The sequence below is a fragment of the Drosophila navojoa genome, chromosome 2 (genome assembly GCF_054131105.1).
Source record: "Drosophila navojoa isolate 15081-1374.11 chromosome 2, UAZ_NAV_1.0, whole genome shotgun sequence".
Classification (NCBI taxonomy): domain Eukaryota; kingdom Metazoa; phylum Arthropoda; class Insecta; order Diptera; family Drosophilidae; genus Drosophila; species Drosophila navojoa.
The window spans coordinates 16,261,519-16,280,472 of record NC_142890.1 but is presented as its reverse complement, the minus strand read 5'-3'; the positions used below and the strand labels follow the sequence as shown (position 1 = coordinate 16,280,472).

At 35.9% G+C, this 18,954-nt stretch overlaps 1 protein-coding gene across 21 annotated transcripts in view; it reads right to left on the bottom strand.

The window, feature by feature from the left end:
- GluClalpha (glycine receptor alpha 1) overlaps positions 1–18,954 on the bottom strand; it is a 48,252-nt gene that overhangs the window by 9,558 nt on the left and 19,740 nt on the right. For 10 of the 21 annotated variants that reach the window (XM_089265029.1, XM_089265048.1, XM_089265050.1 and 7 more), the window contains exons 2-7: positions 14,901–15,043; positions 13,854–13,966; positions 7,815–7,885; positions 3,284–3,353; positions 2,982–3,218; positions 2,699–2,833 (exon numbers count right to left, since the gene is read on the bottom strand). In XM_089265029.1, the coding sequence (XP_089121155.1) occupies positions 2,699–2,833; positions 2,982–3,218; positions 3,284–3,353; positions 7,815–7,885; positions 13,854–13,966; positions 14,901–14,962 (688 nt within the window). In that variant the 5' untranslated portion in view covers positions 14,963–15,043. Of the gene's footprint in view, positions 1–2,698; positions 2,834–2,981; positions 3,219–3,283; positions 3,354–7,814; positions 7,886–10,378; positions 10,447–13,434; positions 13,503–13,853; positions 13,967–14,900; positions 15,044–18,954 lie in introns of all 21 variants that reach the window. The other 11 variants (XM_089265041.1, XM_089265070.1, XM_089265081.1 and 8 more) reach the window with 2 other exon arrangements.

The window sequence follows — 18,954 nt, the reverse complement described above, 5'->3', positions numbered from 1 at the left end:
GTTGTTCTTTGTGTTCTTTTTTTATCTGTACAGGAAAGAGGATGGCTTCCAAAAAATAAAAAGAAGACATAAAAAACATATGATGCACAGTGGGTGGTATAAATTAATGTATATACAAAACGAAGAGTGAGGGAAAAGAAACGAAATAATACAAAACGAATGACATTGAGAGACGGAATAAGAGACAGAGTTGAGTTGGAAAATTATAAAATGGCATCATAGGCAAAATTGTATTTTGAACATCAATTCAATTTTCTGACAATTGTTGTTGTATTTGTTGTTGTTGTTCATTTTCTTGCTTGCAACAAAAATTCTTAACGGAAATGAAGTTCGCAGGGGCTTGTAGAGTGGGTGCGTGTGTTGCTGTGACTGGTGTTGTTGTTGTTGCTGTCGCTCCTGTTGTTAGCTTCCGCTGCGAACACGCCCCCCATGCTGCCTGGTTGTAGCCGCCCTTCATTTCCGTTAATTTGTTGACATTGCGTTCCATACTCTTCAAGACAAAGCTGTTTAATATTTAACATTCTCATATTTTTATATTTTCATATTCATTTCATTTTCATTTGCATTTTCATTTGCATTGCACTCGCTTGAATCGATCTGCGGTCTTTTCGAGGGTTCTGGCTCTCTGTGGGGTATCATATATATATATATTTTCACACATATATATATATTTATTCGCAGTTGCTTGTGGCATTTATTATTGGAATATTCAGATTTTACTCATTTTGTTTTTGTTTTTGCACTATATCTATGGCCAGTTTTCTCTCCATTTTAAACGCTCATAGAAGATATAAAATTAATAAACTTTATGTGAGCAACTAAGTTCAAGCCGAACTAAATGCAAACAACTACGCAACGTCTAAGAACGGGTTGGGTTATGTTTTGAACCAAAAATATTTATATATATAAAACATACATATATGCAAACACATATATCTTCTTTTGAGGCTAGTGTAAACGGGCAGATGAGTTGCAGGCTCATGCATCGCTTCTAATGCGGGCAAATGATTGAGATGAGTGTTTTGAATTGATATTATCCGAAGCCCTCAAAATGAGCTAAGAAATGCTGCTAACCATGAAACGAGTTTAAATGGGCATTGGATGAGAGACTAAATAAAAGTTTGTATTAACTGTGAGCTGTATACAGATTCAATTTAGTATATCTCCATGTTTGGCGACCAATCTAAATCTATAATAGTTGAAATCAACTGTCTAGGCAAGCTAGGCTCGCCTATTGTTGAACCCTTGTTTCATTTACTTATCTAAGAAATACTCATTAAAACCTATTTAGTTTCTGTACAAAATCGTTTTGAATTGCTGTGCAAAATTATTTTAATAATATATGATTAGGTTCCCAATTTCAAAGAAACTGTTGTTGCAGCCCTGGTTACAAAATTGTCACTTCTTTTCTGGTATTCTTTATGATTTTTTAGAAAAACTGGTGGCTCATTGAGAAAGCCTAAATAGCAATACAACTGAAGTTTCATAATCTATCGATACCGCTATATTGTTTTAAACCTTTCTATTCGAAGCCCCTAACTGTAATATGCAAATCAGATGGAGAATCTGCCTCCGATTACTTTCAAATGCATGCTTTCCATAATACAATGCAAGTGGATATCGTTAGTTAGTAGCATTTATCGCTGACAGGAATGCAGCATACGCATTTACAGAGAAATGGGCGTGGGCGTGGCGAGTAAATGGCGGAGGCCCACATCAGTTGCATTTTCTAGCTATAAATTATCCACCTAAAGATGCTGACAGACTATTTGCCAAGTTTGTGAAAAAGTTTTGCGTGTTTGTATGCCACAGCTCAGTCACATAGACACATTCGCCCACACACACACACACACACATAGATCATCATTATTGGTTGGGATGGGGGTCGTGGGGGGATATTTGCTCTTTGTGCAAGTTTAAGCAACTGCGTCGCAGACAATTTCCTCGATTAATTTGCTTTCCGTGGCCCGCCTTTTGCCATTTTCTTTCATTTTCTTTTTCCGTTTCGTATTTGGCTGCCATCGGAGCTGCGATACTCAGATGCGAGGTAGTTCTTGGTAGCCAAGGTAAACATTTGCTTAAAGCGCCAACTGATTTCAAATTGCTCATAAAAACTCGGCTAAGGTAGGGCGACACGCGATGCCAAAACTGCACTTAAAATGGGCGTGTGAGTGTGGCAGCTAGAGAAGAACAGTATGTGTGTGACGGTGTGTGTGTGGGTGGGTGTGAGTGTCTTGTGAGTGTGTGTGAATTACATCGTAAAAACTTGGTTTTTATGCGATTCGGGCATTGATAACGGTCCTACGAGATGCTCATGTGTAAACGGCATCATTACATGTGTTCGTGTGGCTATATATGTGAGTGTGTGTGGATGTGTGTGTATTAGTGTTTGCTATGAAGTGCTTATGATGCCGTTTATTATAGATAGAGTATACAAGCGAACAACATTATTTGAAATAAAAACTATAGATACATATTAATAAAGTAGTTATTGAATGCACAAGTTATATACATAGGTGAGTAGATGCACAAAAAGAAAACTCTTAATGAAAATATGAAAGTCAACTAAAGCTACATATTGACAAAGTTAAGATATAGATAGATAGATAGATAAGTTCAAGTAAAAGTTGAATCATATAGAGTTAGTTCTCAACACCATCAACACAACAGTCAAATGAACACACACAAACAAACATACCCGTATTGGTTTTACTGTTACAGTAATCAGTCAAAAACTTCTCCAATGTGAAGCGAGGTAGGTGTAAGTTCTTTACCACTTGCACGGGATCACCCTCCTTCCAAAGGAATACCAAATCGTTGGTAGTCCAGCCGTCTAAGAGAGAAGAGGAATACCATTTAGTTGAGACATATAGATGGTAGTTACATATGTAGAACAATCGATAGACATTCTTGCATATATGTGTACGATTCTAATATAATATGATAGTTATAGTTATGATAGTTTATTATGTATTACTTACAGCTAGCCATTCGAAGTGAGCATATCTGTCTATCCAATGGGTACAGCTTGAGATTCATTGGGCAGGCCAATGTTAGTGAGATGCGTATACTGTAGAGCACCGATCCATTGGGAAATATACGTATATACACATTGGGCATAATGATATTGTGAAAGTGTCCCTCCTTCTCATTGGAGAAGAATAAATCCGGCATCCACACACGATTCGCCTCCGTCAGTGTGAGATATTTCAAGCGACCTTTCGGGATAGTTGGAATGCATTTATAGGTCTCTACCAAAGGGAAGTTCCACCTGGCTACTCACCTTGTATATCATCGAATTTGAGACGCTCATCCGTCCACTGCTCTCGAAAGGTTAACTGTACACTGTACTCCTGTGGTGCGCGATCGAAAGGTTTTTCGTTTGTGTTGGGATAAAAGAGAGCTTTGTTAGTGCTGCGAATCGTAGGATCTTCTAAAGTTTTTAATTTTAATTTCAGTTTCAATGCAATTCAATTCGAACTACAATGCAAATTTCGAATAGCCTCAAATTTTGGAAATTTCTCAAGTTGTTTTTGTTGTTTTCTTTTTTTTATTATTTTAATTTTTGTGGTGGGTGTGGGGCGTATCAATTGGTGGGCTTGCTTTTGCGAGGGGACATTAGCTTTATTTTTAGATAGATTTTGTTTCTTTTTTGAATAAATTTATATTTTGTTTTGTGGTAGATTGTATATGAGAGCGAGCAAGGCGTGGCGAGGCGTGGCGAACGTTAATTTTCTTTTTGTTTTTTTATACCCTGAACCCATTGAAAATGGGAAATCAGGGTATAATGGTTTTGTTAAAATGTATGTAACAGGCAGAAGGAGGCGTGGCAGACCCCACAAAGTATATATATTCTTGATCAGGGCGACGAGCTGAGTCGATTTAGCCCTGTCCGTCTGTCTGTCCGTCCGTCCGTCCGTCCGTCCGTCCGTCCGTCCGTCTGTCCGTATGTTTGAACGCGTCGATTTCAGAAGATACAAGAGCTAGAGACTTCAACTTTTTTTTAAAATGTCCGTATATATCACGCGGATATCGAGTTTATCACTAAAAAACGATAACTCATTCCGATACTTTTTTATCGATAAAAAACCTTATCGAATATCACTTAAATAATTATATCTCCTACATCTTTCAAGCTAGAGTCTCCAAATTTAAAATGTATATTAAGACGCATGTCATACAATTTCGGTTTTTGTTAAAATTTACCCCCCACCCCTAAATCCACCCCCTCAGCCTCATCTTTGTAAAAGTCGTATATTAAATACTAGAGACTTGTGCTTCGGTATACACATACATTTAAACAATATGAATACGTTCTGAAAGTTTCATTACGATCGTACGTCTAGAAATTAAATTATTCAACAAATAAGTTCTCCTAATATTGCCAACACTGCAGCGCAACCCAAGCGCAATCGCCTGTATATGTGAGTGTGTGTGTGTGCGTGTATTTGTTTGCATGAGTGCGTGTGTGGGTGCTAATTATTATTGAAATATCAGTTGCTTGTAGGGTTCAGGGGATCTCGTAGTCGAGCAGTCTCGACTAGAGCTTTCTTACTTGTTTAGTTAAATATTGTTCGAGTAGTTAGTTTATATTTGTTAGTAAGAAGAGTATATATGATGGCGAATATAATTGAAACTGTTGTTGTATATATTGTCGTAAAAAGCGTTTTGCTTTTCGGCTAGTTGCATATTCTCGGCATGGTATTGGTATAGGTTGTATGTAAGTGGTATTCATGTCATGGCACATACACAAGGTTGTATATATCCTATGCATATATATATGTATATGTGTATGTATGTATGTAAATGGAATCAAAATGCAATTCAAGATGCGTCTGCGATGCTGAGCAGGCAACATCAACCACATTCAGCATGAACATCATTATCCAATGCATTGTTCGGCGCATTGCAACGTGTTGCATACAAAATACAAAGCAGGCAATAAGCAATAAGCAATAAGCAAAAAGGGCAAAAGCAGCTTGCAACGTGCCAAAAATTCATAAGCAATCATACAATATCTATTGAGCAGGCGACACAAGCAAGCAAAGGCGATGGCGCAAGCAAAGCCAACAGCTGAGGCAACAACAAAGCAGGCAATATGATATAGTAAGAGGATCAGGCTTATATTTTAACTTGGCCTAGACCTAAACATTCATATTTGAATATATACATATATATAGAAATCGTTATATTATATAATTGAAATATGTTCTTAAAGTTAACTTAAAACTCTGCATGCAAACTTTTGTAAGATTCATAAAAATGTTTATTGGAAATCTTGAGCACGTGAGATTGTTTCACTTCATTTTGTAATTTGTGGATGTTTTCAAAATAATTGGAGCAAAGACATGTTCATGAAAAATACATTTATTTGTGCTCTAAAAGAAAAGCTGGTATCAAAGGCTCTTCGTAAATAAACTTTAAAAATATCCCAGAGAAATTGTTATTTTCAGCGACTTGAATAGCTTTCCGGTAAACAACAAAGTTTTCTGGCTCCCAAAGTTAAGTTAAAGTTATTATTACTATGCATACTTATTTTTTTAGCCCCGAATAGTGCATGCTTAAACATAAATATTCGCAAAGCATGCTGTATATATTTGATATATATATAGGTAGATGAAATGATAAACTAGGGGTTTCCATTCAGCGGAAGGCATAAATTATAAGGGAAACAGAAACTTGAATTGATTAATAAAATCCTATTAGCTGTTCATAATGAAGTCGGCAATTTATTTTATTTTTTGCATTATTTGTATACCTTTTTTTTTTTCTCAATATCAATGAAAGAAATGCAAGGCCAAATGGCATTTGTAAACATATGAAGCAAAAAACTGACAACAAAAAACTTTGAATAATTATAACAAATAAAGGGTTTTTATACTATATGTCATTTATACGTATTTGTTCGAATGCGACTGTGGCTCCACTTAATAAATTGATGCCAGCTATTTGTTTTTTTATGGCGCAACTGTCAGAATGAATAGGATATATTTTTTTTTTAGGTGTTCAGGAACTGTAATTTGTAATGTAACGAGATTTTATTTTGCATGTGGCGGATATGCGAATGACAAATGCAGAGTCCCTGAATTTTATGAAAACTCATTGTTTTTCATACTTACAGTTAAAGCTGGGTTTTAACTAAAATCAAAATATGTTGAACTCGTGGCATGTGTGGTAAGCATTGCTTGTTATCCTACTGTCCTCAATTGAGTATCAAAAATAGATATATATATATGACACTTAAAACGTTAAATGAAGAACGCTTATTGGCTAAAGAAACGAATGGCACTGAAAATCGGTGAGATTTGTTGTTTAATGAGCAGATGCTGGCGAGGTGATTGAGAGTCTGAAGTTAGTTACTTTCCTAGCTTGCTTGCTTAGACTAACATAGTTTCAATTTGTAGAGAATTGTTTTTAGGCTATGAGAAACTTACAGATGTAAACTTAATAACTAGCTTAAATTACAATAAACTTCTCTTAAATTTGCATCGAGTGTTGAAAAAGTGGCATATACATATGTACATACATATATATACTTATCTATATATATATACATACATATATGTTTAGAGATACAGATAGAGAGAGAGGGAACGAGAGAGAATGAAAGTGTGTAAAAAAGAGTGAAAGAGAGAGAGAGAGCGACAGAGCGAAGGAGAGTAAGAGAAAGATAGAGAGGCAGAGAGAGAGAGAGAGAGAGAGATAGAGAAAGTGGGCTTAAAAGACAGAGAGAGAGCGCGCGCCTACTGAGATCTCGTGTGAAACAAAAGAAGAGGAAATCATATAAAATAGTTTCAAGTGAAAGAACATATTAGAATTGAACGTGTTTCTATTAAGGTACATTGAGAAATATACATAGATAGAGATGCATACATTGAGACATGTATGCTTGCAAACACAAAAGAATATGTATCTAAATAAATAAACAGAAATCTCTTACAAGTGGGTGAGTCGGAATTATAATACAATTTAATGCTGACATGAAAGTGAACAACTTTATACTCTTGGGGATAAGAGTTTTGTCAAAATATTTCAGAAGGTCTTAGTTTACTTATCTAATACATAAATTTCTTGATACTTGAGTTTCGATTAAATGATTTCAAGAAGTAAGGGTAGGGAAGGTCTCGAGTTCAACAGTTAACCTCAGACTTAGAGTAGACAATTATATTTTATTGCTAGTTAAAATAAATTTGTTGGGAATATAACTCAGCTCTACAAGAGTACAGAACTTTCGGTTAGCCGAAAACAGTTGTCGTTTTTTTTTATATAATTTTGTGTGCAAGAGATTTCTGGTGAAGTGTTTTGAATTTTTGCAAGACAGTTGGAAGGTGTTGAAGAAATGAAATATTTAGAATTTTGTACAGCCAATGGATTGAATTGTTCATTTATTTAATATATTTATGTATATATGTATAATTAATATTTAGTATTAACATTTATTTCATAATTTATACATAGATACACATCTCGTACTATTGTATTTATGTAGATATATATTGAAAAAGCAAAGGTTTTGTGACTTGAATTTAATTTACACAGACATACACTCACACACACACACACGCACACACGTACATACACAGAAGTTAAATAAGATATGAGAGTATTTTTGTTGTAGTAGTAGTTGTTGTTGTTGTTTTTGTTAAGTTATATATATAACATATAGTTTGAGCAAGATTTTTAAAGCGCTTGGACTTGTACTTGTATGCATGTACATTCATTCAGATATTAATTGCATTAGTATTAGTATATATATGTATTTACGCTTATGCATATGTTCAATTATCGATTACTGCCTAGGCGCCTGCACTCACCATTTTGTAATCGTCGATTTTCGATATGGAACGCAGAAACATGTTGACCTGGACTAATGTGGGCAAATTCGCTAAAAAATTATCATATCAAAATCGAGCAGCATTCGCTTTATGAGTTATCATTGTTTTCATGAACGATCGGGTGCAAGTATATACCTATTGATATATACGTATATGTATATGTATGCGTATATACATACATATATGTATTTATATACTTATTTATGTCTTAGCATATAGTCTTATGTCTACCTTAACATTGAGTTTGGCTTTAAGTTTCTTTGTTTTTGATGAAGTTTATGTGTGCACGATTTGAATGTTGAAACGAAAACTTTAAATGATATAGAAATATTAACAAATGATATAGAAAAAAACATAAAATGAATATTTTAAGAATTTTTCAAATTGATACACAAAAATGTCTGCATGGATCTCATTAAAGTGTGAAGTTTAGGATCATTTAGTTTCCTGTGGATTTTCTAAAACAGCGATACGAATATTTGATCAAGTATTACATCAATTACTTTAACCGATCTTAACCATATACCCTTGCAATGGTATACGAGTAGTCCATTCATATATATGTATAAATGTATATAATGTATGTATAAATATCTGACCAGCGCAATCGGATCCGTTAACAAGGTATATATATTAAAATATATTATATTATGAATATTCTCTTATTTCGCTTCTTATTTTTTGCAAGGATATTACGTCTTCGATAGTCCGTAGTGGGATAGTTTTTATTTTTAACATGTTTTAATATAAATTCGTATATCATTTTAATCGTTATTATTATTTTTATTGTATTTATGATCGAATGCATGCCACACATTTTCAATTCGCTAAACACTTTCACTAATTAGTTTTCGGTTTTTATTATTTATGTAAATTTTTTGTAGTTGTTTATTTGGTCTATAAATATAAATAATATATCTATTGCTTCCAGGCATCAAACTAAACAAGTAACAAACAATTGGAAAATGAAAAATTAATTGTGAATCGGGGCGGTACTTGTGAAGTGGGTGAGGGATTATAGATAGCTAACCAACCAACACACGTACAAAGCACACGGAAAAATCGAGTAACATATTTTGCATACAATTCGCTGCATTGTTGTAGGCAATTAGGTTGTTCGATGCTAAGTATACAAATATTAGGCAATAAAACAAAAGCAATTATAAAATTGATAAAATTGGATATTGTCGTTTAAATAATAGAATTATATTAAAAATCGTCAATCAATTGAGGTTTGCTTATGAATGTATTATTTTTAACGGAAAATACACACGACAGCCAGTATATGGGACCAGCAATATAAATGTATGTATGTATATATATATACATAGATATATGTATATATAATCGAATAGCTGTTGTTCGGCAGTCATCATTATCATCACAATTAGTAGAAATTCGATAAAGATAATAAGTTAATTTATGTAGGCATAATTAACATTAAGTGGAATTTATAAATGTTTATTGTTAGGGAGAGTGAATATGTGAGAAACTCAGAGAGAGACAGGTATATATTTATATATTTAGAGAGCGAGAGAGAGAAAGACACAGAGAGAGAGATGGAAAATTTGGTAGGTTGATAGTTACAAGATGATTAAAGTCGTAAAATGAAAACTAGATTTAAATGTAATTTGGTCAAAATAAAGAAAGTGAGAGAGACATACAATTTGTGTGAGCTATAAATATTCGAGAGTTATATATAGAGGTAGATAGAGATAGATAACAAGATAGATAGAGATAGATAGAGAGAAAGAGGGAGAGATAGAGATCCAAAAAGACATTTTCTTTATGTTTTGTTTCATTTCGTACTACAAAACAAGTTTGTTATTTTACATTTTTGTAGAGCAAACATATATTGAAAATGTAATAAAAAACTTAACATTACCAATGCAAACTTTAAAATAAAAACAAAACTAAAATTTATATAATATGCACAATCTAATTACAACGCTAATCAATTCGAATTTATTGTTCAAAACGAGGAACAACAATTTCTTTACAGAATTTTTCAAAATTTTTGATTTGTTTTTATATTAATTTTGTTTTTATGAATCAATAAAAGCAAATAATTTGTTGATTGAATTCAAAATAAGTTGAAATTAAAAAACATCGATAGTTTTTAAATACCAATATCCGATATAATATATATATATAGCATAATAATTATTATTATTAATAATATTTAATGGTATTTGTGTTTTTCTGTTGGTCAATCGCCTGGTCATAGATAAGACATAACAACTAACGGCAGTTACATAAGATACGCGCACTGTAACGGGAAGCAAACCTGACATGGACAGTGAGACAGAGAGACAAAGACAAAGAGAGTGAGAGTGAGAGAGGTAGAGAGCAAGAGAGCGGGAGACACTAAAGAAGAGTGAGAGCGAACGCTTCTGAGAGACGACTTTATTCATAGTTTGTGGCACTCACACAAACACGTATACGTTTGGGCATGGGACCAAGGGCAAGGGCAAGGTCTGAGAGTCTGTGGTTCTTAACTACTTTGATTTATTTTTGGATTTTTGAGTTTTGCGCGCACTTACCATGGTTACATCATCGATTTTCGATATACTTCTAACGAATATGTTGACGCGCACGACGGCTGGACCATCTGGAGGGATGATACATATAGATAGACCGTTTTGTACAATGGGTAATAAACAAAATTTAACAACTGGTCAACTGGCAGCGGACCGGCTGGCCATGCAGCTCCCTCTTCAGCTGCATCAGCTGCTGCTAAATTTGTGGTACTAAAAACTTAGCATATCATATATATAGAATGGCGAATGAGCTCTGGGCCAGTCTGGTTTCTATATGGTTTTATGAGTTTCTTTTTTTTTTTAAATTTATTTCTTTGCTGTAATAAAAGTTTATTTTCATTTCTATGCACTGCTTAAAATTAGTTATGGCATCACTATGCTCTCTTGATATATCTTAGAAATATAAGCTAGTTTATATAAAGTCATAGATTGCTGTGATTGGCATATATAATACATAATTGATCCTAAGTTAGTTTAGGTATTCGTATGTGTATGAGTTTCGTGGGAGTGACATTTGTAATGTGACGAAAACCAAAACAAAGGACTGTAGAGCATGGCGAATGAGACCTGATAAACGCTGTAAAAATGTGCTAATTGATGTTCAAATAATTATTGTTTGTTGTTGTTGTTGTTATTTATTTTTTTTTTTTTTAGCTTTATTGACTTTAACAAGTGACTACTGAGTGGGCCGCAGCATATATTTATGCATATGGATGATACTTTTGTAATTTTAATGATGTCAGTGCTGCGGCAAGAGTCAACATGACAGCTACACACACTGAAACACACACACGACTGGAAATAAAATCCAATTGCGATGCAATCAAACTGGAAATAAAGCTATGTCGGCTAAGTGGATAGTGAATTTTTAAACACACGCACACAATTATAGGGTGATTCATTTTATTTTTATTGTATAAGCCCCCGAAACACACATTTAAATACTTTTTGATGTGGCCAAAAGGTGGGTGAGAGACAGATAAATACAGAGAGAGATAGCGAGAGGGAGAGAGAGAAAGAGAGAGAGCAAAACTTGATTTACATTATAAAAACATTTAACAGAAACACGATTACACGTAGTCCACTTAAATGTAGGCATGATTTTTATGATGATTGCTCGAGTTCTTCTAGTATCCATATCATATATATATATTTGAAATCTGCCAGCTCCACAAGTAATTTTATGTTTTGATATTACTTAAATATTTCCTATATTTTCTACCAAAACTGAAAAGTGCAGTGGAATAGACGATTGTAAGATAAGTGCTCTAGCCATTTTATATATTATATGAGAATTATTGTCTGGTTTTTACTGTTTAAGTATAGACATGATGAAATACTATCATCAACGTCTATGAGGAATATGAATTCTAAGGTAATTATCATTGCAAAAAATACTGGACAGCAAATCAGTTCGCCATGGAAAAACTTTGGCCATATTCGAAAAACTGATTTGCTTTCAGTATATGCATTGGGGTTAGCCAAATTGAAAAAATTATTTATTTTTCCATCTCATAGAGAGATGCTAGTTTGAGGCTCTGAAACATCATTACATTCTGCCACACTATCTTTTAGAGTTTACATGTTTGCAGGGCACTCACAAGTGATTCTGTGTAAGTGTGTGTTTATCTGCCTGAGTGAGAGACTGTGCGTGTGTCTGTGTGTGTGTGTGTGTTAAAAGCCAGCAGAAGAGAAAATTCTTTGTGCTCAGCCCAGAAGTAGGCAACAGTTTTATGTCCAAATTTTACTTGAAATTGATGACTTATCGATTTGCCAAGGCATCAGGACTTGTTCCAGCACTTGGCCCGTGTGTAAAGTTGTGTGCGTGCGTGTGTGTGTGTGTGTGCGTGTTTGTTGTCTAAGAGTTAATGCGTTTGCATGTCAAATTGAACACAAAAGAGGAGAACTTAAAAAGCAAAAACTGCCAGCTATGACTGCAGCTAGTTGAAATAGTAGTAGTAGTAGTAGTAGTAGTAGTCGTAGTAGTAGATAGTTGAGTAGTATATAAGCAAGTAGTATATAAGCAAATAGTTCTCTATATATATATATATATATGAATACAATGGAAGGAACAATGTTGCTTGCTGGCGTAATTGTATCCTTGGCAAAAAACATGAAAGTCAAGAAACGAAAAAAACAAACGAAACGAAATTGGAAAATGCAAAAAACGCTTTCTCTAAAATATGCGTGAAACCAAAACTGAAAGATAGAACAAATACATGGAGGTAGATGTATATGTAGATATGCACTTTAGATATGTATGCATACAAGAGTATCAAAATACATGTGCCATAAATGTGGCTTTGCTCTAACAGAACGAACGAAAAGAGAAAAAACATAAATGAAAAGAAAGTGGAACATGAAACAAACGTAAAGAACGCAAATTCCAATAGCCAAAGAACAGCAAACAAAGTTATATATAGGGTTAAAAACGGAGGGAGATTGGTCTAGAGGGGGAGAAGGGTCAGCTAGGTATTTTCAATATGGAATGTCTAAAAGAGATTGAGGGGATGGGACACAGAGAGATAGATAGAGAGAGAAAGAGAGAGACTGTTATGAATAGATAGAGAAAGTTAGAAACACAACTTCAACGCAAAAACAAACAAAGTGTAAAATCTCTTTTATTTTATTTGAGCTATTGCTTAGCTTAGTATATATGTAGATGTGAGTGAGTTGCGTCTATCTATATAGATATGTTATATATGTGTATGTGTGTGTGTGTGTGTCTGTGTGTGAGCAGAGTTGCATAGAGCATTCAGCTGTGTGGTTCTAGTCGCTGTTATTACTACCAAAATCATTTGGATATGCTTAATATGCTTAGTTATGGATGGGGAGTTTCTATAGTGTACTGCATATCGAATGGTGTGCTTGTTGATGTGAGACAGAGAGAAAGAGAGAGAGAGAGAGAGCGAGCGAAATAGGGCGAGATTGCTATTGGGTCTATCGAATTTATTGGCCAAGGTTTTTGTTATCAATTCGTATTTTTTTCAACTTTTATTTTTTTTAGTTTTTTGTTTTGTTTTGTTTTTGTTTTTGGCTCACTCTAGTATGTGACTTACCATTTTAATATCACTAATCGTCATTATACTGCGTACGAATAGATTGATTCTGACTATGGCGGGACCATCTGGCATAGAGTTTGGTTGGTTTAAATTGTGAGTTTTTCTTAATAGCGTTTCAAATGATATATTATTATGTGGCTAAGCTAATGATTAGGTCACCGTGAGGTCTCTCTAAACTAATTTAGCTTTTTTAATTTTTTTTGTGTTTGTTTTTTGTTAAAAGTACTTAACAGAGACTTAGAAATATACAATAGTTATATAATAATACCAATTCTTGTTAGCATTTTTAATTGTAGTATAAATTTAAAAAATGAAAAGATAATTTGTAAAATGATAAAGACTTTAGTTTTAGTAGAAGTTATCATAGAGGTACAGTATGTCTTGTTATACAGTGCTTGGTAAAAGTATATGCTCACCTGTGCCATTTATTCCCGATGGTCGAATTCTGGCATCGTATTTGCCTGCACCTAAAATTTGATCTAAGACTTTTTTCTCCTTTTCTCGGAAATTTATTTTGGCATTATTTGCTCTGAAATCAGGATATGGATAGGTACGCACGTATAATTTTAATTTTGCTTTGCTTTTCAATTGATTCAATATTATTATTATAATTTTTTTTATTGTTTTTGTTTTTGGGTTTGTGTACAATTTGTTGTTGGGCAATTAATTGAAGTAGTTTTGAAAAAGATGCTGAACAAATTTGTTGTAATATTTTCCTTAGTATAGAATTGCATAAAAAAAATATATATTCGCATAATAATTTACAGCAGTGAAACTTGGCTGAAATTTGTTCGGCTTTTCGATTTGGCTTTTATATACAAATTGAGTGTCGTGTGTTCGATTGTGGACCCAGAATCGGCGTCTGCATTATACACTGTCGCACTTATCAGAAGCCTCGACAAAGCCCAGCCACAAAAGGTGTGCTGGCCGGCTCTGTCCTCGGCTTGAGCGTAAATAATTCCAAAATTTATGCTCCGACAAAAATTACATGAAAATTAATTACATTTTAATGACGATGTTTGTAAAGAGGAGTGAAAGTGTGTGAAATGCATAAAAACATGTTATGGCAATGCGGGCGTTGCTGGGATGGGTGTAAATAGGCGGCAGAGGCGGGGCGGGGCGAGGCGAAGCGAATAAGCGAACTACAACTGACTAAAGCACTACTTGAAATATATGTACATATCATGTATCTCATATACGACACACACTCTAGATGCGTGTGCCAGGCACTACAGCCTCTTTGGGCCATGGGCGTGGCCATCTGGAAAATTAACGGCATTTGTATGCAAATTGCCCGCTTGGAGCGGCACTCACAAACACTCGAGTGCAACATGAAGTCAAAAATCAAAAGCAACAAAATTAAAGCGTGAAAGAAAAACGGAACAAAAGTGAAAACATAGAGTGGCATACTTTTGGCATCTACTGTATATGATGCATGTTCGCTAAGGAAGACGTCTACTTACAGGGAAGCGCTGCACAGGCTGGTAAAGTAGAAGATCGCCCAGAAGTAGTGTCCGGTGCCCATGGCTAGGCACAAGCTCAATGCCCAGATGTCTAGATCGATGCCAAATAGCTGGATGAGCCGCTGCTTCAGGCTGTCAATGGACTGCAAGAGAAAATGTGAATTGTTAATATTATTAACAGGCATTCCAGTCACCATAATTTGTCTTAGCCTAATGCGCCAGAAACGAATTATTTGAATATCTGCCCAAGACATCTTAATGCATGTTAATTCCCATAAATTGAATCTGCACCTGACCTTCTCATGCACACGCATGCATTGCCACTGAAGCGGTCCAAATTTAATTTCTCAAATGTTAAATGCCACACCTTGACTCACACACACACACGCACACGCACAGTTGGAGACGTTTTTACTCGATGCGTGTGAAATTTAATTCAAAATCAAATTGGACCAATTAAGAAGAGAAGCACAAACTTGTGCATGTAACTATATGTATGTATATGTGTATGTATTTATGTATAGGTGTATGCGTATATAGGTGTATGGGTGTTTATAGGTGTATGTGTATATTGTATTCAAATTTCGTCTTTTTGAAATGGTCAGCTAACACTTGAGCCTTGTGTGTGTGTGTGTGTGTGTGCAATTAGATATTTAAATGCTTTAGACAATGCCCGTAAATATTGCTGGGAATGTTTCTATGACATATGAGACTTAATAGAGATGACAAATCCACAGAAATCGACATTTATAAAGGCAGCTGTAAAAGGAATGTAGAAAATGGGCAATTAAAATTGCTTGTATTTTATAATATTATTTAGTCAAACATGAGGAAACATCTGGCAAATAAATATAATTTACAGATTGCCACAAAGGCAATAATAATATTTCAAGAGTTCACAGATCACATATATATGTACGTGTATGTATATGCATACACTCGTTGGATTGAACGATGCCCGATTGTAGACTAGATTAAAAAGCTGTATGCAAATTGTTATTGGTGGTGAGAGCCATAAAAAATCATTACGAGCCGGACAATTAAAACAATGCCGCTGACCGACAATGGGCAGCGAGTGCCAGCAGAAGCGAAGTCGATGCTACGTTCGGAAAGCTGAAGCCATGGCCGGAGTGCGGTCCAATACAACTGTGAATATTGCAATCGAATTAATCCCTTTATAAGCATTTTTGTGCACTCCATTGGGCCACGTCAGTGCCGACGTGCTGTGAATGCCGATAAGTGCGTGTGCGGCTGCCACGCCTCCTTTCGGAATGCGGCTTTTATGCATATCAGCAGTGAAGCACTCAGAGGGCAGTGGGCAGTGGGCAGTGGGCAGGGAGTAGCGAACAGCGGGCCAGGACATCACCAGGCAGGACAACAATGCAATGGTGTTGGCCATGACCAAGTCGTTCGGAATTGAATGTATTGTATTTGATAGGAATGTATGTGTGTTTGTGGATGTGTGTGTGTGTGTGTGTGTGTGGTTGGCTGCTGTGCAACCAAATAATCAATTTAACGCAATCGGCATGAGAAAGGCAACAGGCTGGCCAGGATTCGCATTGTGTTAATTTGCTGCTGTGCCTGCAAATTTCGTGCCATAAATACACAAAGTTGCTGTCGCTCATGCTGTTGTTGTTGTTGTTGTTGTTATCGTTGTTGTTGCTTTTGCTCGTGCTGTTGTCATTTTTGTTATTTTTGCTATTGCATTGCAGGCCTCGTCTGGTCATGTCAGTCCTGCTGACTGTTTTTCAGCTGATACTAAAACAGCAACAGCAACAGCAACAGCAGCAGCAACAGCAACAGCAACAGCAACAGCAACAGCAACAGCAACAGCAGCAGCAGCAGCAGCGAGCGACTAACACATGCTAAATCATGCGCACACCTATCGAGCCTTCGAAGCGATAGAGAGGAGCACGAGTCGTGCGTGACACGAGTGATATAGTAATTATGAAATGTATTATATATTTGTTTGGGAGTAAGGAAAGAAACTCGTGACACGAATGAGCCGAGAGCTCTTCAGCTGAGATGCTAAGCTATATAATGATTATTTTAGATTTAAAATTTAATATATATACATATATAATATATACAGAACTTCTTAAGCCTTAAGACCCACCAAGACACAAATGAAAATTCCTATTTAGTATGATCTAACGATTTCAATGATATGAAAAAAGTACGATTTATATCTAGCCGAGTTAACATGTCAAATCTAATTTTGCATCAGATTCGACTTAGTTTCGTTGATCATAGCTCTATATAAAATAGAAAGGACTACCTTTGAAGGCCTCTTAGAGATGACAATTTCACAAGCAATACTTGTATACTGATAGTTTTATATTGACTGTATATTTGTATAACATATTATATAAAATTCAATTTGATGTGACTTGACATGACTCAGAGATGACTTCCCAGCGATAGGACTGGAGAAGACGTGACGAAACAGAATTTGTAGTAAAAGTTGATGCAATACACTCTCATCTCTGATATTCATTCCACGGGTGGTCCACGTTTTTGGCCCGCTGTCAAAGAAAGTTAACAATGTGACGGAGCAACTGCAGCTGCGACTGCAACGGCGACTGCAACTGCAACGGCGACTGCCAAATGCCCCACATTTGCCGTTTGCCAAGCAGCTGGCGCCACCGCAGCATCTCACACCCGTCCAGCACACACACACACACACACACACACACACATAGAGTTAACCACACCCACTGTCCCTTCTCACAGTTCATGGGCTGCTCATCGTTCTTCTGGCTGTGGTGTAAATGGGTTTACTTTTATTTCATTTGTTTGTTGCTCTTGTTGTTGTTGTTGTTGTTGTTGCCAAGTCGACACACTTTTGCGCACAGTTTTTACTACACTTTTGTCTGCCTCCCTTGGCCCCATGCCCAACCCCCAAGCTCCACTCTCTCGCTTGGGCTTGGGCAGGACTCACTGCGTCTCAGTTTCAGTTCCATGCCGGCATTTTTTCTTTTTTGCATGTCGCTTGTCACAGCGATTGTTGTTGTTGTTGTTGTTGTTGTTGCTGCTGCTACTGCTCTTGGCTATAAGTTGAATGAACGCCCAGCACAAAAGGCTCTGTGGACAATATTAATGGGCAGCAAAAAGATATATAGAGTTGGGTCTTACATGGATGGACAGTCAATGGGTTCACAGCAGGGTTGCCAATTGCTGCTGGTCCGTTTACATTATCTATTTATAGAAATGAAATTGCTTCTAAATTTAAGTGAATTGTTGTGAATTATTTGCCTGTTTGCTGCAAAAGCCACTCGCCTGAGTTCTGAGCAGAGGTAGATAATTTAATAGGGCTATTTAGCATGGCAGTTCATTATGTTACAGAAGGAGAGGAAGGGAGAGCGAGAGAGAGAGAGAGAGAGAGAGAGAGAGAGAGAGAGAGGGGGGGGAGAGAGAGAGAGAGAGAGAGAGAGAGAGTGAGAGAGTGAGAGAAATGGAGCAATTATTTAAGCGGAAGTTGGAATTATGCCATGCTAATCTGATTAATCGGAACTAGAATAAAATGGTATATCATATAGCTGACAATATTACCATAGGTTAAATAAGTTTTCCATGAAAATATTTCATTTCCCAAGATAAGTTGGTATGAGCTAGACAGGAATGCGATTCTCAGCATTCTCTAATATACAATTCAGAAGAAATATGAAATAAAGTGCTTCGTATGATGCATGTATAGAACAGACTTAGCAATAACCTGCTTCTACTTTAGTCAGAGTAGCGCTTTATAACACTGCTCGTAGGCATTTCGGGACTTTAACAGTTGATGGCCCGTGTGTAATTGCTGGTCACAGCCGAAGGACTTTAGTAAAGCAAGGGAAATGCTTTTGCTTGCTAAGCTCAAATACTGAGCCAGCAATGAGGAAGTGCTGCATATGGCATAGGGCATTATTCCGGCAATAATTTCGCAAATGCTGGAGCATCAGGGCATTCTGCTTTGGTCTACCCTTTTTCCGGTTTCGGAGTCTTAAAGAAGCGAGCGTGGGACGTGAAACGGTTGAAGCGAAGGGGGGAGGGGTGAGCGCAGGCTTAAGGC